The sequence below is a fragment of the Staurois parvus genome, unplaced genomic scaffold (assembly GCF_062004578.1).
Source record: "Staurois parvus isolate SC_StPar_1 unplaced genomic scaffold, SC_StPar_1.0 ptg000604l, whole genome shotgun sequence".
Classification (NCBI taxonomy): Eukaryota; Metazoa; Chordata; class Amphibia; order Anura; family Ranidae; genus Staurois; species Staurois parvus.
Window position 1 is genome coordinate 3,182,029 of NW_028318400.1, and position 25,809 is coordinate 3,207,837.

At 43.3% G+C, this 25,809-nt stretch overlaps 1 protein-coding gene across 2 annotated transcripts in view; it reads left to right on the forward strand.

Moving 5' to 3' along the window:
* PANK1 (pantothenate kinase 1) overlaps positions 1-25,809 on the forward strand; it is a 75,599-nt gene that overhangs the window by 12,855 nt on the left and 36,935 nt on the right. For both annotated transcript variants that reach the window (XM_089692772.1, XM_089692773.1), the window contains exon 2: positions 20,482-20,834. In XM_089692772.1, the coding sequence (XP_089548898.1) occupies positions 20,482-20,834 (353 nt within the window). The remainder of the gene's footprint in view (positions 1-20,481; positions 20,835-25,809) is intronic.

Consider the following 25,809-nt stretch of genomic DNA (forward strand, 5'->3'; position numbering starts at 1 on the left):
ATACTGTGGCCAATCAAATAAATGAATGTCCAAGCACTAAACGCGGTACCGCTTTTCCATGCGTTTTTGCTGCGTTTAACGTCTAGAGGAGTTCATGTGTACTGTACATGAGGCTTTAAAATTTCTGAACAAAATCCTAAGAGTGTTCAGCTGTTGGGTGTCTGAACACTAAAAATTTGAACAATTTTCTAAAAAAATTTTTATACCTGTAATGTTATGCTTATGTGTACATCATAATGAATAATATTTTTTTTTATTTGGAATGTTCCTTTTTTTAATCAATTCTGGCAAGTAGAAGTACTCGTTCCAAGCTTTTGGAACTTGGGCAAGGCTCAGTCCTTTACCGTTGTGTAGAGTAGAGAGCAGGTTCCTAGCATGGCATGTGCACCTCTGTCATCATTTGGCCAGGTAATAGGATGGGATACAGAGCTCCAGTGACTTGTATTAGGGTAACTGTCTCCATCATTCTTAAAGTGAAATGTTTTTTAAATAAAACTTGCTCAGCGTAAGAAATCCAACACATGCGCCAGAGTGACATGATCTCACCCCAGCCAATCAAAATGGCCGTGTATGGATACTTTGAAGCCATCCCTCTTAAGATGTCAGCAGCCAGTGGGGAGCTCCAGTACATCCCCCGCTGGGGATTATGGGGGGGGGGGTATAGTTCCGAATTTAGGCTAGGTTCACATATATGTGGCTGTGCGAGCCACCATTTTCCTGGCCACGGCATCCTATTCGTTTGAATGGGCTGCTGTGCCTTGTGAAAAGCAGGGAGTGGGTCCCTGCACTATTTTTGAAATTGCAGCCCACATGGATACTGCAAGTACAGTGCGGTTCCCAGTGCAGGTGCGATTTCCAGTGCATGCCATTAGTAATAGGCTGGGTTCACACCTGTGCGGGTGGTTGTGCGAGCCACGGTTTGCCTGGCCACAGCATCCTATTTGAATGAGCTGCTGTGCCTCCTGAAAAGCAGGGAACAGGTCCCTGCACTATTTTTGAAATTGCAGCCCACATGGAAACTGCAAGTACAGTGCGGTTGCCAGTGCAGGTGCGATTTCCAGTGCATGCCATTAGTAATAGGCTGGGTTCACACCTGTGCGGGTGTTTGCCACTGTGGGACCCACACCTGTTCCCGCAGCCACAACCACCCGCCCAGTGAGATGCGGGTGGGGACCATTAATCCTAATGGCACACTGGGAATCGCACCCGTACTAGGAACCGCACCATACTTGCGGTTCCGGCATAGGCTGCGATTTCAAAAATAGTGCAGAGACCTTTATCCTTCATTTTATGAGGTACAACAGCTCCTTCAAATGAATGGGCTGCTGTGCCTGTGCAAACCGTGGCTTGCACAGCTGCATTTATGTGAACCTAGCCTTAATGGCACCTACCCACATCTCCTACATTTCACTGTGTGGGTTGTTGCGGGAAGAGGTGTTGGTCCCACAGCAGCAACCACCCACACAGAAGTAAACCTAGCCTATCTCTGCCTATCTGATGGTGGGCTGACATCTTTGGTATGAGGAAGTATCATTTGGTTTCATAATTGAAATATCTCAGCACGTCCATTCACTATATTTTCTGTAGTATGTGTCTTCTGTCAAAGTCCTAATGAAGGTGTAACTTGCATAGCTGGATATCTGTCAGGGGATGGTAGTACTATAATGTTGCTGGGTAACAGCCATAGCAGTTGATTGCATCTGGAATTTCTTTTAGATCCTGTTCCTGGTGTTTAAAGTAAGGGGAAGCCTCCATTGTATCCAGAATTCCAGCTTCCGGATAGCACTTTAACTTACACTATATTGCCAAAAGTATTGGGACGCCTGCCATTACTTGCAAATGAACTTTAATGGCATCCCAGTCTTGGTCTGTAGGGTTCAATATTGAGTTGGCCCACCCTTTGCAGCTATAACAGCTTCAACTCTTCTGGGAAGGCTGTCCACAAGGTTTAGAAGGGTGTCTATGGGAAGGTTTGACCATTCTTCCAGAAGCGCATTTGTGAGATCAGGCACTGATGTTGGATGAGAAGGCCTGGCTTGCAGTCTCTGCTCTAATTCATCCCAAAGGTTTGGGTTGAGGTCAGGACTCTGTGCAGGCCAGGCAAGTTCCTCCACCCCAAACTCGCTCATCCATGTCTTTTTGGACCTTGCTTTGTGCACTGGTGGGCAGTCATGTTGGAACAGGAAGGAGCCATCCCCAAACTGTTCCCACAAAGTTGGAAGCATGAAATTGTCTTGGTATGCTGACACCTTAAGAGTTCCCTTCACTGGAACTAAGGGGCCAAGCCCAACCCCTGAGAAACAACTCCACATCATAATCTCCCCTCCACCAAACTTTACACTTGACACAATACAGTCAGGCAAGTACCGTTCTCCTGGCAACCGCCAAATGCAGACACATCCATCAGATTGCCAGACAGAGAAGCGTAATTTGCCACTCCAGAGAACACGTCTCCACTGCTCTAGAGTCCAGTGGCGACGTGCTTTCCACCACTGCATCCGCCGCTTTGCATTGCACTTGGTGATGTAAGGCTTGGATGCAGCTGCTCGGCCATGGAAACCCATTCCATGAAGCTCTCTACACACTGTTGTTGTGCTAATCTGAAGGCCACACAAAGTTTGGAGGTCTTTAGCTATCGACTCTGCAGACAGTTGACAACTTCTGCACACTGTGCGCTTCAGCATGCACTGACCCCGCTCTGTCATGTTACGTGGCCTACCACTTCATGGCTGAGTTGCTTTTGTTCCCAGTTGCTTCCACTTTGTTATAATACCACTAACAGTTGACGGTGGAATATTTAGTAGCGAGGAAATGTCACGGATGGACTTATTGCACAGATGGCAACCTATGCATGATTTTATACACCTGTGGCCATGGAGGTGATTGGAACACCTGAATCCAATGATTTGGAGGGCTGGCCCAATACTTTTGGCAATATAGTGTACTTTGCGCACCAAAACTGCAGGATATAATAGAAGTCACTGGGAAAGTGCAGCTAACCCACACCAAGCCTGAGGGTACAATGCATTGACCCTCAAGGGGCGTACAATCGAAGGTCCCTAACTCACATCCATATATACAGTACACATACTAGGACCAATTTAGACAGGAGCCAGTTTACCTAGCAGCATGTTTTTGGAAAGTGGGAGGAAACCAGAGTACCTGGAGGAAACTTTGATGGAGTTTCCCACTACACATTTTCTTCTCCAGTTGCACTTGGCCTTCCTTGGTAACCAGGCCATCAATGCTGAATGTTGAGGTCAGAAGGATATCTGAAACCGCTTGTTAGTAAATAAATTAGTAACATTTTAGTGTCCTTTTGTAATGAGCCTAGTGTGGAATCCAGGATACGGATGTATCGTGTTTAGTAAGCCAGGACCCAGAGTTCTACAAGTGAGCCCAAACGTTCCTGTGTAAAGTCAGTGGTAGAAGGATCATTTGTTCTTGCCTATTCCTATGTTTACCAGTACTCAATAGTAGACTTGCTGCAATGGAAAACTCCTATAAATGATGCTTGTGATTTTATGGTGTCACTCAGTGTATTTTGGAAGTGGCTTTTCTGTGTACTTTGCTGTTCTAATACCTTTTACTATTTGTAGAAGTGAGTCTTCTTCCCTTTTTTTTCCTTATTCACAGCATTTGCTGACTACTTCAGTACAGGAGTGCATTAAAGTGGTTCTAAACTCCTACATATACCCAGTGAAGTGATTGGCATCAGGTGATACAGAGATGAAAGAAATCATCCTACATAAGTTGTACCTGTTTATCTGTTGTATTCTCTACATCTGTTCAAATTGCTGAATTTATAAAGTTTGTCTAAGAGTTCAGACAAAAAAGGGGCGGAGAGCTGAAACAACACACTAGAGCTCAATGAGGAGAGCTTGGAGAGCGGATTGGAGGGAAGAGACACCCCCCCCCCCCTCCCCTCCACACAGCTCACAGGAACAGAGCTGAGGCTGTCAATCTGCTGGAGGTCCCTTCCGTCACTAATTTTCTTTTGGTGTCAGGAAAGCTTGTGAGAAGTGATTCATGCTGAGTGCAGAGGAATGAAGCAGCAGACAGAAATTACACTTAGTGCTCTGGATTGAGACAAGTGCACACTAATGTTCATATTTCATGTCTGAGGTTTACAACCACTTTAAACTGACACTATTCTCTGGTTTAAGAGTTCAGACTGTGATGGACTATGGACTGTGGGATGTATAGTGTGCACATGACAGCAACTTATGTGCACTACTGGCTGCAAGCAAACAGAAATGAGGGGGAAAAGGAGAGGTTTATGAGCTCCCAAAGGACATTACAAGGAAGCAGAATGACACAGGAACAATTTCATGAAAAATAGATTGCAGGGCCATTAAGTAGTGGATGTGTTATTTTTGGAGAATAAGGATATGGTTTAGTGTCCCGTTAAGGCCCCTTTCACATGAGTGGACCAATCTTGTGTGCCTGTCAGTTTTTCAGGCGGATCCGATTGGACCCTCCATTGTCCTCTGTGTGGGTGTAAATGGACCTGTATGTTTTCACCCACCTAAATCCAATCCGGATGGCAGTCGGGTGTAAATGGACAGACAGTTCATTTTACATCTGACCGCCCATAGAGGAGAACAGACTGTGTCTGTGTCCACTCCATGTCCGAACCAGCCATCCATCTGCTCAGCAGGGATCAGTGGACAGATCCCCCACTGAAGAAGTGGACTCCTGGTGGAGTCCGCCCTAGCTTTGAAGGGGCCTAAGCCCTGGTTCACACCAGTGCGGTTTAGACGTCGTGGTACTTCAGTGCGATTTCAAAGCTGAAGATCAGTGTGATTTTTAATGTGCATTTCATTGCTGCTTTAAACTTCATTAAACAAATGTTAGTGCAAGTCACAATGAAATCGCACAAAATTGTGCAGGAACCTTTATTAAGTCTAAACAATTTGTACGGTTCCATTGCTGCAAATGGGGTGAGACTTGTCATGCGACTTTGAACTGTCAAGTTGCACTGGTGTGAACCAGGGCTTAAGCAGCCTTTCTCAAACGGGGGTTAAGCAGAGGTGCCGCCGCATCCTTGTTGGGAAAGGCTGTTAGAATGAGCTCCCTCTGGTCCCCTGAACTGTGTATCAGCACAGCCGGAGCTCCGTCAGGACTCAAGAGAATGACATGTAAAGCAGTGGAAGGGGCGGTGTGTTCCAGAGTCATGACCTGCTCTGCCTCCCCCTATAGTGCACTACTGTGAAGTGTAGTACCCAGCAGTGCAGGTATAGTACTACAGTTTTTAAAAAGTGTGTGTTTGCATGTTTGTGTGTTTGTATGTTTGTGTGTGTATGTTTGTGTTTGGGTGTGTTTGTTTGTATGTGTGTTGTTTATGTGTTTGTATGTGTTTGTGTGTGTGTTTGTAATGTTTATGTGTGTGTGTATAAATGTATGTTACCTAATCTTTACCCCTCATTTTGTATGATCAGAGCTGCTTTTTTTGTTTTCTGGGGCTTTTAACATCAGCAGCAATGACTTCTGCTCTTCTGGAAAGCAATCCATACCTGAGCTGCTTTTCAGAGGCATTTGACAGGCGGTGAAGAGGTGATATGTCACCTCCACACCACCCGTTTTAACCCGCTGTTTTAGTATCACAATGCCACAAGCATGTGCAAATCACACGGTTGTGGGGTTGTTGCAACTTGGCCCCATTCACCTGGGGGGGTTTAATTCCTGCTGCAATCACAGCAGGTATAAGAACCTGTTTGTTGCCTTTAGAGCTTGAGAGGTGCAGTTGGGGGTGGTAAAAATGCAGCTCAACCATATGGTTTAACTGTCTCTTTGTTGAGGGACATATCAGAAAGTAAAGAAACCTCAGGAAAGCCTGGCAGATTATAACCCCTACTCCATAGGCTGCCCTAAAGATGCCTTCATCCCGTATGACTTATTCCTATTTCTGTTGATTAAGAGGTTGCCAAATGTAATGTATGAATATCCTGCCAACATTTTCCAGACATGGAATTTTTTGCAGTTGCTGCATAGCATATTGCTTAAAACATTTTGTTTATAAATTAAATTTAGATTTTGCCCTTTTGCCTACTTGGCATTCTACAGAACTGGGTGACCCGAGTCACCTTCTAATTTGGCATGTAATGTATGTTTATACTTGTCAGATGGGAAAGCTTGGCTGTATGGAGCTGTGACCTGTGAGCGGCTGTGTGCAGGTAAAGGCATAGGAACTGCATATCACGTGTGTAGACCAGTCATCAGTGTTCAGGTAAAGAGGGACCCCTCCTGGTCTGCTGTCCTGAGCACAAATAACACACTCAACTGCCCAGTGAGTCCAACTGTGACCTGCAATAAGCCACCAAATGTCACTGCATGCCCGGTCCTTTGCTGATGACACCAGGAGGCTGTCTGTCTGTCGGGTCCTATAATGCACTGCATGTGCAATGTATTCTGCATACCGCCAAAGCGGGAGGGGGGGGCATTATTATGACCTAGAAAAAGGAAGTTCAGGGTGTGATCCTGCAGAAAGAAATTATGATCTCCTGCAGAAAGAGAAATTATGATTTCCTGAAGACATGAGGAAATAAGTAAAATTAAAGGCAGTCATACATGGCTCGAATTCGGCCAGTTCAGCAGGGACCGGGCGAATTTCAATGAAAGTATGGGTAGGCTGGTTGTATGCAAATCAATCTACTGATTGACGTGTACAAGCAGCCTGTTGGGGTTTTCCCTTAAAGATTAATGTCGCCGGCCATAGTTGTCAGCGTTGATCACAGTATTTTGACAGAGATGACATCTCCCTGCTGTCAGAACACAATAGCACAACGATAGTGATTCCCTCATCCACATCAAATGTATGGATGGGGGAATCTGATCCTTTTTTTTTTTTTTTTTTTTTTTTTTTTCAATCTGCTGGTAACCATGTAACCATAAATGCTAACCACCCCACCTAGCCTTTGCAGCAAGGAGCACATGGAAGGGCAATTCATGTCAAAAAACAAACATTCCCAGCTTACTTACCAGCCAGCCTGCAACACACTGAATTTTCCTGTCTAACAGCTCACATTAAAAACAAGGGGTTTAGTTTGCACACATTTTCAAATATATGTATAAGCTGCAGTGGCCACATCATGGCACCCCAGTGTACTGTAGTTCTAACACTATAATTTTGAGAGTCTCCCAAGTTGAAATACGTATACAGTAATGGACAGATTAAGGGCAGCTATGGCTGGAGGGAACCCACCCCTCCTTAAAGGTATAGGGATGCACCGGACATCCAACGGCAGCTGAAGGTAGCCAGTGCACCTCTTCACCAACAGTACAAACAAATGGCAACCACCCCAACCTATAACTAGCGTTTGCAGCAAAGAGCACATGGAAGGGCAACACATGACAAAAAACAACAAACAGAATTTCCCAGCTTACTCGCCAGCCTGCAACAAACCAAATCGGCCCTAACAGTTCACGTTAAAAACAAGGAGTTTGGTTTGCACACATTTGCAAATACATGGATAAGCTGCAGTGGCCACATCTGGTCTAACTGGTGTGTGCCTGAACTTTGAAGAAAATAGGCAGACTGGTCTGGAATTCCACCCTTTGTAAATTGGGGTTATCTATTAGCCGCCTTATATTACATTTTTGTAGTGTTGGGGCCAATGGATTTCTTAATTATTTCTTACTTATTTTATAACTTCTGCTATATCTGAATTGTTCAGGTTTTCCGGGGTAACATTTTAATGGGTGCCTTACATTTAGGCCTTATGCAGACAGGACGTTTTAAAAATACTCCTCCTCTTGGAAGCAGCGTTTTGGCAGAAAAATGGCTGACACTTGTCAAAGCATCTAGCGCTTTTACAAGAGTTAGGCTCATTTTTTAAGCATCAGAATTTATTCTGGCCATTGAAGTGAACTAATGTTCAAACGCTAAACGTGCCTACTGTTATCACACGTTTAGGCGCATTCAGATGCGTTTATGCCTGTCAGGCGTTTTTTCTGCTAAATCGTTGCTGCTCCTGGACATTCTGACCCTGGGAGTTTTTCCTGCTGGTAAACGCTACTGTACTAAAAGCTTCTGTGCACGGACACATAGAATAACATGGCCGTTTGGAAGCAGTAAAAAAAAAAAAAAAAAGCCTGAAGCACCTAAAAGTGGCTGCAGAAAATCCCTGTGTGCATGAGGCCTAAATCTCCAACAGAACTCATGTAATTCATTTGTCAGTAGTTAAAGCTAAACACAATGGGGGGTTGGGATAATACATCTTGTTTGATGGAGGCTTGACATCCCTGTTATACTAAGACACAGGCTGGAGGGGCATGACACAACCTGTCACTGCCAGAAATCCACCCACACCATGTTATTGCTAAAAAATAATAAAGTTTTGATTACAAATTTATATTTGTATGATTACTTAAAACAGTTTATTGATATTAATTGTTTATTTTTACTCTGCATCCCAAAGGCTTTTTTTTTTCTTTTGAACATGTGATCAGCAGCAGAGCACTAGAAGTTCCTCCTGCTTATGTTTCCCTGCAGAAAGGCTGGGAAAGAGCTAGGTCATGTGACAGCTGTACAGTATATAGATAAGAAAAAATGTACTTAGATTTTTTTTTTAATTAAAATAATTACAGTGCCATCATCCGCATACTGAAAAAGGAGGGACAATGTAAATTTAACAGTGTGTGTTTAGTATCATTCTATGCATGAAGGTAAAAACACTGTGCAGCCAATCCTTTTCCGAGTCCCCTCTGATCCAGTGATGTGATTAGCCTTGGCTGGATGGGGACTCGCCTACCTCATTGGATGAGACGGCAGCAGTAGCCCATTGGCTCCCAATGAGGAGAGAGCGGGGGTGGGGCCATTTATGGATGTATAGAGCAGTGGCTCGGGAGCAAGCACGCAGCGCTGCCCCTCAGGGCAAGCAGCTTTCTCTGGGGGCACTGCTCCAGGGGAAAGAGAGTGCTGTAGGAGGACCCAAAAAGAGGATCGGGGCAGCTGTGTCCAAAACTACTGCACAGAGCAGGTAACTATAGACATGTTTGTTGTTTTACTTAAAAAAAGAAAACAAAAAAAAAACAAAGCTTTAGTATCACTTTTTAGATACAATTGACACATGGGTCATATGCAAGGATGGTACTTTATGTTCCAACCTAGTTATTTGGTAGTACGAGTGTACAGTATTATGTTTTATCTGTCTAACCTGTTTGTCTCTCCTATAGACAATTAGTACAAAACGTTCAGTTTTGTGTCATCAGGCTGAACTTTACCTCCTAGTCTGAGACAGGTCATGGCAGTTCAGTCATCAGATATATGTGTTGCAGGATGTATGTGTTACCTGTACAGGGATCAACTATGACAGGCTAGGTTTGATACTGTCACATGAAGATTGAACATCACTGTGTATTCAGCTGACATATGTCTGTTCTTTATGACTGGCATGTTCTGAACCACATGGATCGCATCCCAGTCTTTGAAATTGACAGAACACAATAGCTCTGCGGGAGGCATTCCCCCATCAACACTGACTTGATGGGGGAATCGAGTGATATTCTGTCCCTCCACCTGATCAGTGTGCCCTGATGATCAGTGTGGCCCCAGAAGTGCCACCTGTCAGTGCCACGTGCCAGTGCCCATCAGTGCCACATCAATGCCACATATCAGTGCATACCAGTGCATATCACATTTCAGTGCCCATCTGAGCTGCCTTTCAATGTCACCCATCAGTGCCACCTATCAATGCCTATCAGTGCTGCCAATCAGTGACAGTCAGTGCCAGTCAGTGCCGCCTATCAGTGCCAGTCAGTGCCGCCTATCAGTGCCATATATCAGTGTCATGTATCAGTGCTGCCTTTCAGTGCCCATCAGTGACGCCTGTCAATGCCCATCAGTGCAACCTACCAGTGCCTCCTCATCAGTGCCCATCAGTGCCACCTATCAGTGCAGCCTATCAGTGCCCATCACTGCAGCCTCATTAGCGCACATCAGTGAAGGAGAAAAATCACTTATTTACAAAATTGTATAATAAAAAACTAAGAAAAAAAAGTTTGTGTTTTTTTTCAAAATTTTCAGTGGTTTTTGGTTTGTATAAGAAAAAATAAAAATCCCAGAGATGATTACCACCAAAAGAAAGCTCTAAAAAAATGATAAAAATTTCATATGGGTACAGTGTTGCATGACCGCGCAATTGTCATTCAAAGTGTGACAGCGCAGAAAGCTGGAAATTGGCCTGGGCAGGAAGGGGGTGTAAGTGCCCTGTAGGCTAGTGGTTAAAGTGACACTAAGAGTAAAATGATTTTGATTAAAATAATAAACATGTTATACTTACCTGCTCTGTGCAATGGTATTACACAGAGCGGTCCCGAACCTCCTGTTTTAGGGTAGCCTGCTGGCGATCTTGGCCCCTCCTCTTTTTTTTTTTTGTGTGTCCCCATAGCAAGCTGCTTGCTATGGAGGCACACAGTGCGTGTTCATTACCGAGCTATGTGCGTCTATGAAGCTGCGCTCCATAGACACACACAGCGGGACTTAGCCCCACCTCCCGCTTTTCCTCCCTGCATTTGAGTGACAGCCTGACAGTGCTTGAGTCTGTGTGAAGAGAGGGGAGAATAGATGCAGCCATGCACAGCGCTGGATCTGTTCTCCCCTCTCTTCCTTTTTACACAGGGAGGGGGGAAGACAGACAGCAATAAAATGTTTTTTGCACTAATGAAGGGAATTAAGTTAAAAGAAAGTTTTGGCTTTAGAAATATTTTAATCTACCAATTGACTTCTGTACAACCACCCTGTCAGATTTTCCCTGTCCAATCTGTGCTGCCAGCTATGGCCTGCAGTGTTGATTGGTGTATTCTTAGGGAAGTCTCTCCACAGTCAGTAAAATAGCTCAGTGGGGAGGATTCCCCCATCCACATAAAGTATGTGGATGGGGGAATTTAGTAATATTTTTTTTTTTCCAGAGAAAAACTTACTTATTTATGTGCTGCTTTAGTCATCCTACTTTAACCTATTGAAGTGATGACAATCTTTATTGCTTTGGCATAATCCATCCATAACTATCCAACACACATTTATCTCTTTATAAGAGCTATTGATAACCTTTAAAGAAATTTATAATTTCAAGACATTATCAGAATGGAGATAAACGTTACTGTGGTAAAAGGACGACTGGCATGCTCAGTTTACTGTTTAATAATTTCATTGGAACATGCTACAATTAGCCCCTCCCCTGCCCAAGGGGCACCTTTTATATAACATGAACATCGGAAGGATCCAATGCTTTTAAACGTCAAATTCAATTTCCTTTGAAGGTTTAGGTAAGTCAGGGCAGCTTGTGGTTTACATGCAAAGAAACAAAAATAGGGCGCACAGGCCTAGTGCATTACCTTTTTAAAAAATCATTTCTTGTTTAGAAGAAGTGGTAGTATACTCTCAAAGGATAAAATGTCAAGGGCACATCATATAACATCACATCAGTACAGCAAGGTCCAGTCACACTGGATGATATCCGTAATGGGACCCCTAGACCTCCAGATGACTGCCACGTTTCGAACACTTGCCTCTTAGAGCCAGATGGGCATTTCGAGTACTTGCCTCGTCTTCTTCTTGACGCGTTTCAACTACTTGCTTCTTCCTCTTGACGCGTTTCGAGGACTTTCCTCTTCCTCAGAGCCAGATGGGCATTTAGAGTACTTGCCTCTTTCTCTTAACGCGTTTCAACTACTTCCTCTTGACGCGTTTCGAGGACTTTCCTCTTCCTCAGAACCAGATGGGCATTTAGAGTACTTGCCTCTTCCTCTTCTTGACGCGTTTCAAGTACTTGCTTCTTCCTCTTGACACGTTTCGAGGACTTGCCTCTTCCTCAGAGCCAGATGGGCGTTTCGAGCAGTTGACACTTACTTTTCTTGACGCGTTTTGAGTACTTGCCTCTTCCTCAGAGCCCATCGAAACGCGCCATTCATTTGGAGGTCTAGGGGTCCCATTACGGATATTATCCAGTGTGACTGGACCTTGCTGTACTTTTTATGATCTGCCCTTGACATTTTATCCTTTGTGAATATTTTCCCACTTCTTTTAAACAATAAATGATTTTTTAAAAGGCCTGTGTGTCCTCTATTTGTTTTTTTTGCATGCAGTACATTTGGATTCCCCTGGTCCGTTGCAGCAAGGCATGCATTTTCTAGGCATCGTACATGTGGTTCTAGCCTTTGTGGAGTCCATCTTCCAGCGCAGGAGTATATGCATTTGCCATTCTTTGTCAGCTTTTGGTTTAGTTTTAATGACTTGTAAGTGATCTTGTTTCTTTTGTTTTACAGTTGATAGAACTATATTACAGTACTCCTTGTGTTGACATTTATATTATTTGTCTTGTGGCACTGCTAATTGTTTAATTTATTAGGCTGTACCTGATATTATGTCTCTCGGCAGTTGTCTTATATACTTGAGACCTTTCCCCTAGATAGTTATCGTCTAAAGCAGAGATCAAATGTCACCCATTCAGATAGCACCTGTTCACTTGGCCATGTGATCGCAGCATGCAAGGGAAGCGAGGTATGTAGAACAAAGTTTGGTTAGTAAGAAAGGTTAGACTTGTTTTCCTTTTTTTTTTTTTTTTTTCCCTTTTCTTTTTCTCTGTTGCAAAATGGAGGAATGGTGACCTGTCTTTAGTGCTGAGCTCCTTAAAATATACTCCAAACTTTAGGGCCCATTTACACCAGATGCAGTTGGATGCATTTTTTATTGCATTCCAGCTGCATAGATGGTCCAAAATCCAGGTTATCCTATGGGCATAGTTCACAGCATTACAGTGCAGTGAAAACAAGCCGCATTTTTCATGCTGCATGTAAGTGCACACAAATGTACCGCAACACATCACAACATAAAAGCCCAAAGAAAGAAGACAGAAGGAACCTCAAAGGACAAACACAGATGGAAAAACGCTCAACTGCATGTAAAAGCGCTTAAAAATGTGCATCATATGCATTCCAATGTACATGAAAAAAAAAACACACAGTAGATGTACACTTTCTGGTGTGAATGGGTCCTTAGGGCCTTTTCACACTAGGCACTGCATGAGAATCGTACAGAAATTCTGCAAAGTGCGATTTCAGCCCCATTCATTTAGAATGGGGTGAAATTGCACTGCACCAAAATGAGTGCATGCACTACGGTACTTTTTGAAACACACAGCAACCAGATTGCATGATACTTTTGTACTGTGCCATCTTGTGCGACACCCACAGCAGATCGCGAGGGCAGTATGATTGGAATGTGGTGTTGGAAGCTGCACAGGAACTTGGCTTTACCACACCGCATTCTAGTCTGAAACGGCCCTTATGCAGGCCAAACATGATTCGAATTCCGAACAATTTTTTTGTCCGAAAATCGAAAATTCGTTCTGTAATCTGATGGTGCCATCAATGATTTTGAAAATTGGTCATTTTTCACCAATTTTCCAGCATGCCCCATAAAAGAAATGGGGAGGAACCACGAAAATCGGCCAATGCCATTGCCCCACTAACAGAGCGAAAATCGGCCGATTAGTCTTAGGTCCGATTTTCGTACAAAATCATTTGGAATCCCAACCATGTGTGACCTGCATTAGTCTTTTGAATGTAACATTTTGTTCAGTCCCGCTAACTGGCTAAAGTAGGGTGGTGATATTTCAGCTGGACTTTAGACTCATCACACCAAACAAGTTGGACCTTACACCAAAGCAACACTGGCATTTGTAGGCCTTTCCTACATATATGGAGCATGATGCATAAAAACCTGAGACTCTCGGATCCTGTACCCTCATTGGTAGTTAAGGCGGACACATTTTCTTAAGGTGGAACTTTATGGAAATTATTAATATGGGCAGACAGGCAGGATTTTTAATGCAGAAGAGATATGATTTGCCTGTTCTGCAGTAAAATTGCCTATCTGCCTATCCTCCCCTGTACAGAGTGCTATGCATATAGAGAGTTGTCAGTTCTGAAGCTGACTGAACCCCAATGACATCATACCGGCCTGGCCAGTGAAAGCTGCCAGTGCTCCATACATGGAAGCCAGCCAATCAAAGATGTCAGTGGCCTGCGAGGAGCTCCAGGATGTCTCAGGTGAGGATAGTTCCGCTTTAAGCATACCAGCCTTATGGTCTCTTTCTCTTTAATAACATTGGCAATGATTATACGAGCCAGGCTGCTGAGTGGCATTTCTATTGGTAGGTAATACGTCTTCCTTTTTCTGGGCGCATGCCAGCTCCCACTTGATAGAAATTGGGGCTGTGGCAATGAAGGGGTTAGTACACTTAGCCTACTTTCCCACTGAGAAGTTTTTGAAGCGTTTTTGCATTAAAAAAAGCGCCTTAAAAGCTTCAGAAAAATGCTTCCCTATGTATGTGAATGTATATCTATGTATGTTTTCACACTGAGGCGTTGCGCTTGCGGTTTGGTGTAAAAACGTCTGCTTGCAGCATCTTTGGGGAATGTGTGGTGAGTTAAAAAAAAAAAAAAAAAATGCCCCAAAAACGCCTCTTCCCGTTGAATCAATGGAAAACTCCTGAAAAGCTCCTCAAAAACGCCACTGAGAAGTGTTTTTGTTGCAGTTTTTAAGTCACATGCCCTTTAAAAAACATACAGCGCTGTAAAAACGCCAATGCGTTTTTGCTGTGTATCAGTGTGAAAGTAGCCTTAAAGTGGAAGTAAACTTACCTTTATGAGAGACTTACCATAAAATGAAGCCCTCCATTGGTGTGCTGTCACCGCTGACAGGGCTTCCATCTTTAGCCAGTCTTCCTTCTGAGTTCACGGGTTTGGCCAGCTGTCTGGCTGGCCAAGCCGCAATGATGTCATTTCCGCGCATGTGCACAGGAGTCATAGTTTATGGCACAGATCTGTGAAGGAAAAGCATGATGTGCTGTTCCTTCAGAGCGCATATGCTGGTGACGTCACCGGCTGCTGCTCCATGGAATATCTCCTAAACGGTGCAGGTTTAGGAGATATTCATTTTACCTATAGGTAAGCTTTATTATATCTATAGTGTCATGTGACTTTTGCGCTAGACCTAAAATAAGGTGAAAACTGTACTGTGATAAATTGCTGATTGAGAATTCGTGATCGGGTACAGCTCACATCAATGAGTAGTCACACACGTCATGAGTACAGATCTAGAAAGATATATGCAGCGCTCCCTTGCCAACCAAACTAAATAAAAAAATGTGAATGCATGTGATATAAATGCATAAGATAAATACATAAATATTTGTTAAACCAATATGCAAAAATATACCTCTGTGTAATAAGTGTTCAGTGAGATAAAACATGACATAGGCATAAGCAGTCTGTGAGAGTCCAACATTCAGACTAATCTTCCTTAGTGCCACTCCTACATCTTCCTGCAGTCTGTGATTGAGTCAGTAATGGTCACCTTCATACAACTGTGACTCCCATCACCTTAATGATAATGCACTCACCTCCGAAGTGCGACCTAAGAACATACATTATTAGGTCTGGATAAACTTTTCCCTTATGGGGTTAATGATCTCTCCTTAGAAACAACAGCCAATCTTCTCCTCCCCGATCTTATGGGTAATCACTTCTTCTTACTCCTCCATTGTGCTCCAGTAAACACAGAACAGCATTTCATAGTGTAGTAGTTAAAACCAATCTGTTTAGTAACAGTATTGCACTTTCATACACAGAAGTTAAAGATCAACGCTCCTTTAAGACAAATATTGCATACTGCCACAATCACTTCCTGTGGCGTCCAACATCTGGCTCCTCCCACGCGTTACGTCACGTTCCCCGTGACTTCATTATAAGCTTACCAATAGGCGATAGTACCAGAAACAACTTTACTACCACTTTAGGTCAGCCATAGATGGAGAGACCTTCTTTCCTGCAACCACGGTCAATTGTTGATGTCAATGTTAATAGGACTCCCCGCAGAGTCATTGTGTTCTCCTGGAAGGGGGAGCCGTCCCCACTGGAAGAGCACAGTGATTGCTGCTAGAGGCTATAATAGCCACTGGCAATAATCGCATGTAAACTTCGACACGCTGGTTGTACCCAAGTTGATCACTAGATCAAATTGGGCACATTCAGCCTGCCCATACATGGTTTAAATCATCTTTAGCTGACTTTACCCTGAAGTTCTGGGAGGAGTTCTCCCCGCATTGAGATTGAATATTCTTCCACCGCCCAAAAACATATTGGTAGATTCCACCAAATCCACCAAAATTGACCCTTTATGTTTGTGGATAGAAGGGTTTGATGGTGTTGCATTGTGAGCTACTTTGATAGCAGGTACTTATATGTTAAATACTTATATGTTAAATATTTGTGAAACTGCTTGTAAAACACTTGGGCTGTTCTACTGAAGTGGTACTTGAGCCACAGAAGGAAAAGGCAGGCGTGTGTACAGTGCCGATGACTAGAAGAACACAGATCTCAAAGTGTATTTTGCAGGCAGCTTCAGATTTGCATTTGTACTTTCCGTGTAGAACAGAGATGAATTACTAAACTGTCTCCCAGATTTTAGAAAATATCTTCATCCCATAGCAAGAAAAGCAACCTATAAGTATCCATTCATTATTGCGGGGTAGTTAGAGGAATCCTATCCCTTCCTTACTTTTTTTTTCCCACTGGTTATGCACAGACAAAAAAAAAACACATACTTGCACACCCAGAAGTGTTCTTTAGGGATCCACTGCACACAGGGTTCTGCCCATCCATCTTCTTCTGGGACATTTTCCGGGGCATGATGCATCATTGGGGGGGGGGGGGGGGGGCAGCTGCAAGTACCAGGAAGAGACAGTTGGTACCCTGATGATGTACCACAGCACATGTTCCATAGAGTACCCTAAGGCCTCCTGGCAGAACCAGGACAGGTCTAGCACCCAGGGAAAGGCTGCGGGACTGCACCCCCTCCCATACTGTTAAGGCATGCCATGGAATAGGTTTATACAATAAGCACACTTTCACTCCCAGTGCTCAGAGATCCATCACTGTTGAATAGAGCCAAGGTGACCACCTAGGGACTTCACCGGAAATGCACAGCTCATGCAGCTTTCCTTGATGGGGGATCCAGTAGCAACTGTAAAACAACCAAACAGTCAGGCGCAAACACCTGGTGCATTACCAGAGGTTTATTCATTAAAATCAATATCATAGCAGATGGGTACTCACAAAGGTGAAAGATAAAAAGCACGAGATGCCACAATGTATGGGAGAAGTGTGCCCCAACATGCAACCCCACTAGGGCTGAAAAGCTGACATGTTTTGGGGGTGCATCCCCTTCCTCAGAGCTAAAGTCAGCTTAGCACTGAAGAAGAAGGTTCGCCCCCAAAACGCAGGGGCTTGCCAGCCTAGTGAGGTCTCCCACACATTGTGGCATCTCTTGGTTTTTATCCTTCACCTTTTTTTACGAGTTCCCATCTGCTTTGATATTGATTTTAAAGAATAGACCTCTGGTAATGCACCAGGTATTTGTCTGCCTGTTTGTTTTGCAAATGGTAAAAAGCTGACAGAGGTTCTACCATCCACATTCTAAAGGTAATAAAAACCCATCAGGGGCTTCTGATCCTTTCCCACTCTATCAAAAACAAAAACAGTTTGGATTTTCTGAAATCATTTGCATTGTTTACTTATGTCAGAGCATGTGTGGCCACCTTTAGATAGACTTTTGTTCCATGTCTTTATTACTATGTGCACTGCTCTGATGGTTGGACATAAATTCATCATGAGCTTGGAGCGAGAATAGCTCCATGTGGCGATTATACCGTCAGGGTCTATATTTAGGATCACACTTGGCTGTTTTGTTTTAGTTGCCAAGTTAGCAGGGCATTGAGCAGCAGGGTGGGTTTGTTCAGAATTTTTGAACTGGTTGGCTCCTGTGCCAACTACGGAGCTCAGACCACATCTATCATTCTGACAGTTTTCTTACTAAGCGGTAGTGGAGATGGATTTGTCCGCACATGGGACAGTTATAGTTTTTTTTTTTGTTTTTTGTGGGGGTTTTTTTGCTAACAGTGTTACGTACATGTAGTATGCAAATCATTGTATTCATGGCTTTCTTTGAGTAAGTCAGTAAATCACCTCCTAATAAGTCTTTCTGGAACTGACAGTTCCATACAAGGCTTTTGGAGCTGAAAAGTAATTTATCTACTCTAAAGCTTTCAAAAATATTTCTGTTATGCAAAATGTGGACCTATGACTTGATCCCTTGCCCTACCTAAAAACTTAGACCTAGTTCTACTAGTGTGATGAAATCTCTGCTTTCCACCTGCTATTTCATTACCAGCTTAGTGGTTTCATGGAGTGAGGCAATCTCCCAGTAGAACAACAATTTTCCTGTTCAGCTACATTTACCTAAAAAACCCCAAAGGGCCAGTTCACACTATAGAAATGCATTCCGGATGCAGGCGCGTTTTTTTACGTATTACGGCACGTTTTTGATGCCTTTTTGACGCGTTCCAGTGCGTTTTGGGTTTTTTTATGCATTCCAGTTTATTTTATCCCCTCTCTCTTTCTTCAATTTAACTAGGGACATGAGCGTTCCAGTGTGAACTGGCTCTTTAAAGTGGTTGTAAACCCTTATATGTACCCAGTGAAATGGGTGGCCTCAGGTGATATACAGAGATGAATCATATCTTCCAACATAAGTTGTACCTGCTTATCTGCAGTATTGTCTTCTCTACATCTGTTCAAAGTGCAGAAGTTATGCAGCTTGTCTGAGAGTTCAGAAAGCAGGGGGGCGGCGAGCTAAAATTATACACTGCAGTGTTCAGTGAGGGGGAGCTCTGAGAGTTGATTGGAGGGAAGAGACACACCTCCCTTGACACAAGAACAGAGCTGAGGCTGTCAATCTGCTGGTGGTCCCTCCCCTGTCACCGTTTTTTTTCGTGGTGTAAGGAAAACTTGTCAGAAGTGACTCATGCTGATAGCAGAGGAACAAACAGCAGACAGAAATGACACTAGGACAGGCCATAGACGGGCCGTTTATCGGCCGAATTGTCGGCCGATTAACGAAAAATTGCTCGGCCCTGTTCCCATGCTGCCACCAATGTCCATGAAAAACGTCCGTTTTTCGTAGATTTTCCAGCATGACCGATAAAAATAAAAGAGGAGATCCGCGAAAAACGGCCAACGGGCTGGCCCCACTAACTGCTTGAATATCGGCCGATTTTTCTTGCGGACAAAAATTCAGCCGATAAACGACCCGTCTATGGCCTGCATTAGTGCTCTGGACTGAGACAAGTATACACTATAGATTGATATGCTTTGTTCATATTTCATGTCTGATGTTTGCAGCCACACTAAGATAGATAGATAGATAGATATCTCTGAATCTGTTGTCCAGTATCTGCTGTATAATGCCTCACTGGGAGCTTCTTCGGTTAAGCTGGCCAAAGATGGTTGGAATCTTGGGAAAGGGCATGATTCAAACCATCTATGAGCAGGCTGATTGTACCCAAATCAATTGTTGTGTGCAACCAGCCTGATGGATTTTTCATAGCGGAAAGCCCCTAGCAATAATCGCTGCATTCTCCTGGCAGGGATAGCTACCCCACGCCCCACCCCATGCCTCCCCGCTGGGAGAACACAATGGTTCCGCAGGAGGGATTCCCTCATCACTGACTGTGTTGATGACAAAATTGAGCAATTTTCTTTCCTGCAAAGAAAATCCTGTCATCTACGGACGGTTTTAGCCATTGGGCTGTCTATCTGATAGATCTGATCTATTAAGCAATTTGATTAATCCTCTCCCTAAAGCCATCCATAGATGGTTGCAGGATAGAAAATTGCTTGATTCTCCCATCAACACAGTCGGTGTTGATAGAGGAATCCCTCCCGTGGAGCCATTCCTTCCAGGAGAACACAGTGATTGCTGCTAGCAGCTATAATACCCACTAGCAATAATCACATGTAAAACCCAACAAGCAGGTTGTACCCAAGTTGATCAGTCGATCAACTTGGGTACATTCAGCGTGCCCATACACAGTTCGAATCTAGGGAGGTCCCTCCTAAACTGGCCGAGATTCAAACTGTCTATGGCTGGCTTAACACACCATACTTTAAAATGAATCCTTAACACATGAACTAAGCACCCTAACCCCTGGCCTAAAACTAATATCTCTTATCCTGAAAGGTAAGAATCCCTTGCTGGCAATTAACAGCTTCAGTCTCCCAGTACTGACAAGGAACGGTCCACCTTGCTTCTGCTGAGGAACCACATTTCAATAGGGACTTTTGGAAAAATGTCTCTGACTCATGGGGTTTGGATGCAGGCAAGGTTGAGTACCTTTTGTGCTAAAGGAGAACTATGTCTCCAAAGGACAAGCAAAAATATATTCTTTTTTTCAGTTGAGTTTTTTGCTATAGCAGTGGCAAGAGGATTGTTTGCTCTTCTACAATGAAGTGAGAGTGATCCATACCCGGACTGGGTCAATGTCAGAGAGGGGAAAAGAAGCTATATCCTTAGGCTAAAAGTACATCTTTATGTTTAATGTGTGTGTCAGGCTTTTGATTTTCTTTTTCCTTTTACAGCCTTCCCATGGTTCGGCATGGATATTGGTGGAACTCTGGTTAAACTTGTCTACTTTGAGCCTAAAGACATCACGGCAGAGGAAGAACAAGAAGAGGTTGAAAACCTGAAAAGCATTAGAAAATACTTGACTTCAAATACAGCCTATGGTAAAACTGGAATCCGGGATGTCCATTTGGAACTGAAAAATCTGACCATGTGTGGCCGTAAAGGCAATTTGCACTTTATCCGCTTTCCCACCTGTGCTATGCATAGGTTCATTCAGATGGGAAGCGAGAAGAACTTCTCCAGCTTACACACTACACTGTGTGCCACAGGAGGTGGGGCGTACAAGTTTGAAGAAGACTTTAGGACGGTATGTCTAGGGAAGGGCTCTTTTAATGCAATCTTATAGTCCATTTTTCTATATGTGTGTATGTGTGGGAAAGCTTGATATGCTAACAAAAGAACGAATGACCTTTTATTTTAAAAGTAAAGTGCCAAACAGTTGATGTCTGTCAGTTTTTGTCCATCATGGGCTACGTCTGTTAGTTTGTACCCGTCATCCTAGTTCTTATCAAGCAATGTCTGTCACTGCATGTCCTTCACTGTGTCTATCAGTGCCTTTTGTTTTTATTAGTATGTTAGTGTTTGATAACGACAGCTTTAATCATTTATTAATAGTTTGCAGGAGTGTGTTACATAATCCCTGCAATGAATTAAAGTGATACTAAAGGTTCCGATATTTTTTTTTCTTAAAAATAACAAATGTGTCATACTTACCTGCTCTGTGTAATGGTTTTGCATAGAGCAGCCCCGATTCTCCTCCCCACCGGTGCTCCTGGCCCCCCCCATGCTGAATGTCCCCAGAGCAAGCTGCTTGTGCTGGGGGCACTCGTGTGTGCCCTGGGGGCTCAGGTAAGTATTAAAGGGGCCTGAGGGGGAACCTGAACACTGAAGGCATAGAATGCATGAAGGTAACAAATCCTTCAGCCCTTAAAACCACTTTAAGGCCTTTTAATATATAGCGGGGGGTAGATATTCAAAAACATAGCTGGGTGATCATTGGCCTGCTTCCGACCTGTGTTTTTTTTTTTTTTTTTTTTTGGTTTTGGTTTTTTTGGGGGGGGTTCGTTCCTGCAGACCCGGAACTATCGGCAAGTGATGTGACCCGTCTAACCAAGAGCATGTCTTGTGCAAAAATGCATGTGTGGAGTTAATCTAAGCAGGCCTAGATTCTCTACTTCTGGGGTCCCCAAACCACAGCCCCTCAGGCCACATTCAGGTCACTACAAGATGTAATCTGGCCCACAGTAGCTGTCTGTGAAAATACCCCAGCTGGCTGGCAGTGGATGTTCCGGTCTTTGTATCGTAATACGGACAATGGTGCATCTACAGGCAGCCAACCAGTCAGTGAATTCCCAAGTCCCTCAGATGGGCACTCCTGCATGTAAGTAGGGACTCTGATGGGCACTCCTGCATGTAGGGGAGAGACCCTAATGGGCATCCTGGCATGCAAAAGGAGACTCTGATGGACACTCTTTGATTTAAGGGATGACTCTGGTGGATGGTTGCTGCTTGATGTAAGAGGCGACTCTGGTGGGCACTTCTGAATGTAAGGGGGGACTCTTCATAATTTTTATTTGTTTTTGGCCCAGAATATTTGTAAAATATATAATTTGGTCTCTGGTTTTGAAATGTTTGGAGGCTCCTGCTCTAAATCAAGCCTACTAAGGGGTGTTAAACAAAGGAAGGTGAGAGATGTGAATATTTCAATCCACAGAGCAAGTGTGTTGCCTCTAAAAGCAGAACTTTTTATGAGCTTTTAGTAGATGCTCACTTTAGTATATTCCTGATATTGAGCAGTTCCTAGTTTATGTAGAAAGGTTATTAGGTTGGATAACAGCTCACCACTGTGGATGATTCCATTGTTTTTTGTTTTTTTTTATTTGCATGAATACTTCTACAACTCAGGTTTCAGGTTTTAAGAGCGATAATCCCTTTACAAGACCAGAACCTGATTATGTAGCCTATTGGCAGAATATATGTGCGATATTAAGGAGTTTATTGTATGTAATCAATATAGGTATTGCTAGATGAGATAAGAGAGCTGGAGAAAGGGTATCACCTAGTTAATGAGCTTGTTTACATAGCAATAAAACACAAGTGCATGTAATATGTCCATCTTACTGATAAGCATTGGAAAGGTGTTTGATCTCAATACTTTTTAATATCAATGGGCATTTAAGTATGTTTTGTTTATGTAGGATTCGAAATGCCTTAAATATAGCATATACACCGATCAGTCATAACATTATGACCCCTGACAGGTACAGTGAATAATGTTGATTATGTTGAAAATGGCACACAGGTAGGTGGGATATTTTAGGCAACAAGTGAATATGCCAACTGAAGTTGATGTGTTGAAAACACAAAAATTGGACAAGTGTAAGGATTTGAGCAACTTTGACAAGAGCCAACTTGTAATGTCTGGACAACTGAGTCAGAGCAGCTCCACAACGGCAACTGTTGTGGGATGTTCCTGGTGTGCAGTGCTTAGGACCTAGTAAACGTGGTCCAAGGAAGGAAAACCGGTAACAGTCATGGGTGGTCAAGGTTCATTGATGCACGTGGGGAATGAAGGCTGACCCATGTAGTTCTACCCAATAGAAGAACTGCTGTAGCTCAAATTGCTGAAAAAGTTAATGCTGGTTCTGATAGGTGTCAGAACACACAGTGCATCACAGTTTGTTGCATATGGACCTACATAGCTACAGACCAATCAGGGTGCCTATGCTGACCTGCGACCACAGCCAAAAGCACCTACAATGGGCATGTGAGCATCAGAACTGGACCATGGAGCAATGGAATTAAGTGTCTTTGAGATGTTGACTTGGTCTCAAAATTTTCCAGATCTCACTCCAATCAAGTATCTGTGGGATGTGCTGGAAAAACAAGTCAGATCCATGAAGGCCCCACCTTGCTGCCTACAGGGTTTAAAAGATCCATTTCTGACTAGCTTGGTGCCAGATACCACAGCATTCCTTCAGAAATCCATACCTTAATTGGTCAGGGCTGTTTTGGCAGCAAAATAGGGACCTAAGCAATATAAGGTGGGTGGTCATAATAGCGTGGCTGATCAATAGAAGGTGGGTGGTCATAATGGTATGGCTGATCAATATAAGGTAGGTGGTCATAATGGTATGGCTGATCAATATAAGGTAGGTGGTCATAATGGTATGGCTGATCAATATAAGGTGAGTGGTCATAATGGTATGGCTGATCATTGTAAGGTAGGTGGTCATAATGGTATGGCTGATCATTGTAAGGTAGGTGGTCATAATGGTATAGCTGATCAATATAAGGTAGGTGGTCATAATGGTATGGCTGATCAATATAAGGTAGGTGGTCATAATGGTATGGCTGATCAATATAGGGTAGGTGGTCATAATGGTATGGCTGATCATTGTAAGGTTAAAGTGTTTGTAATATAATTTTTTTTTTGTTTAATAACAAAGTTGTTATACTTACCTGCCCTGTGCAATGGAATTACACAGAATGGCCCCAAATTTCCTCTTCTGGGGTCCCCCTCCGCCACTATAGGCTCCTCCTCTTCAAGTGCCACTATAGCCAGCCACTTGCTACGAGGGCACTCGTGTGGGCTCAATCTAGAGCTGGGCTGTATACATCTATTGACATGCACAGCCCTCATCCCACGTTCTCTGCTCACAGGATTTAATTGACATTGGCTCCCTCTGCCTCAGCAAAGTCTGTGAGATAGGCACAGTGCTGGATCGATTTAAGACTCAAGTAAGTATTTTTGGGGGGTGAGGGAGCAATCTAACAGAGAATGCATCAAGGTAAGAATTGGTTAGGCTTTGCGACCACTTTAAGATTATTAAAGGGATAAAGAAATCCTTAGAGAGAACGTAGTTGTAAAAATAGAAAATGTTGTTATGATCTTCATCGCTTTATGGGCTATGTGGCTTCTAACCTTCACAAGCACAATACCTCTGGCAAGGCTCATTAATACTGATTAAGTGTAAGACCTGCATTTTCCTGCGTTTCCAGCTCCGTGTGAATGAGACATAACTGATGGAATGATTAACACAGTAGTTTCCCAGTCAGTGTGTACTGGGACACTATCTACATATAGCCCCTAGAGAGGCCATTAAGTCTTGCGATTTTAAGTTCGACTATGCGGTGTGACTTCATTGCGACTTGCTGCCATTTCATTGCGACTCCAGTGATACATCTCAATGCAAGTCGCAACAAAGTCTCACAGAAACGTGCAGGGACCTTTTTTGGACCTCCATTGAAAATTCAAAAAGACCAGAAAATGACATAAATATTGCCCATGATAAACTCAGAACTATCCCATGGAACCCAGTCCCCAGATACAGTATATATTCCAGTATTACACATTATATTGCAAAATTTCAGTATATATTCAATAAAAAAGAATAACTCACAAAAAGCACATTCCCTACTGTCAAAAATGAAAGTACAGGGATGAGGGAGGCCAGACAATGCACAAGGTATTTCTGTCCATTGCTCACTCTTGGACATTGACCAGTACACTGGTAAATTATCATGAGAACACACTGTACCCCAAACTTACAGGTGGCAACTGAAAACGGCAAAATGATCCTAGCCTGCCGTACCACCAACCACTACTAAAAGGTAACTTGCTTTTAGAGTGGTTTCAAGTTTTTTGTTTTTTTTTGGTGTATTTTTTTAATAATAAACAGGTTTATAATTATCTGCTTTGTGTATGGGAATTGCACAGAGCGGACCCCTGCCAGGGATCTATGCTTTACCAGGTTTCTGTGTGTGCTGTGGGGGCACATGTGCGGGTGCACTACTGAGCAGGGCTGTGTGTGTGTCCATAGACATACACAGTGTGGCACAGCCCCACCACCCACTACATTCACCCTGGATTTGAAAATAGAGTGAAGTCAGTGAGAGTAAGAAGAGTGTGCTGGATTGATAGAGGTACGTGTTTAGAGGGGGAGATTTATTTTTTTTAATCTGAATGCAGGGAATATATTAAGCTAAACACCCAGATTTTTACGCACACGCCCACACACACACGCATAGGGGTATTTGGTAACACAACAACAGTCTTTCTAAGTGTTTGGATTTCTTTGCTCAAATAGGAGGCCCTTTTAAATCCTATTCTAACTACCCCTTGAAAGGCAGATGTGTATACTTCCCTATTCTCAGGGCACTCCGGTCTGGTCGCATGATCCCTCCAGTGGCAAGCTTCAGTTTATAGGAGAGATCACTGACAATGGCTGAAATGCCTGGGAGGTGACATCACGTTACATTGTTTTTTTTTTTTTTTTTTT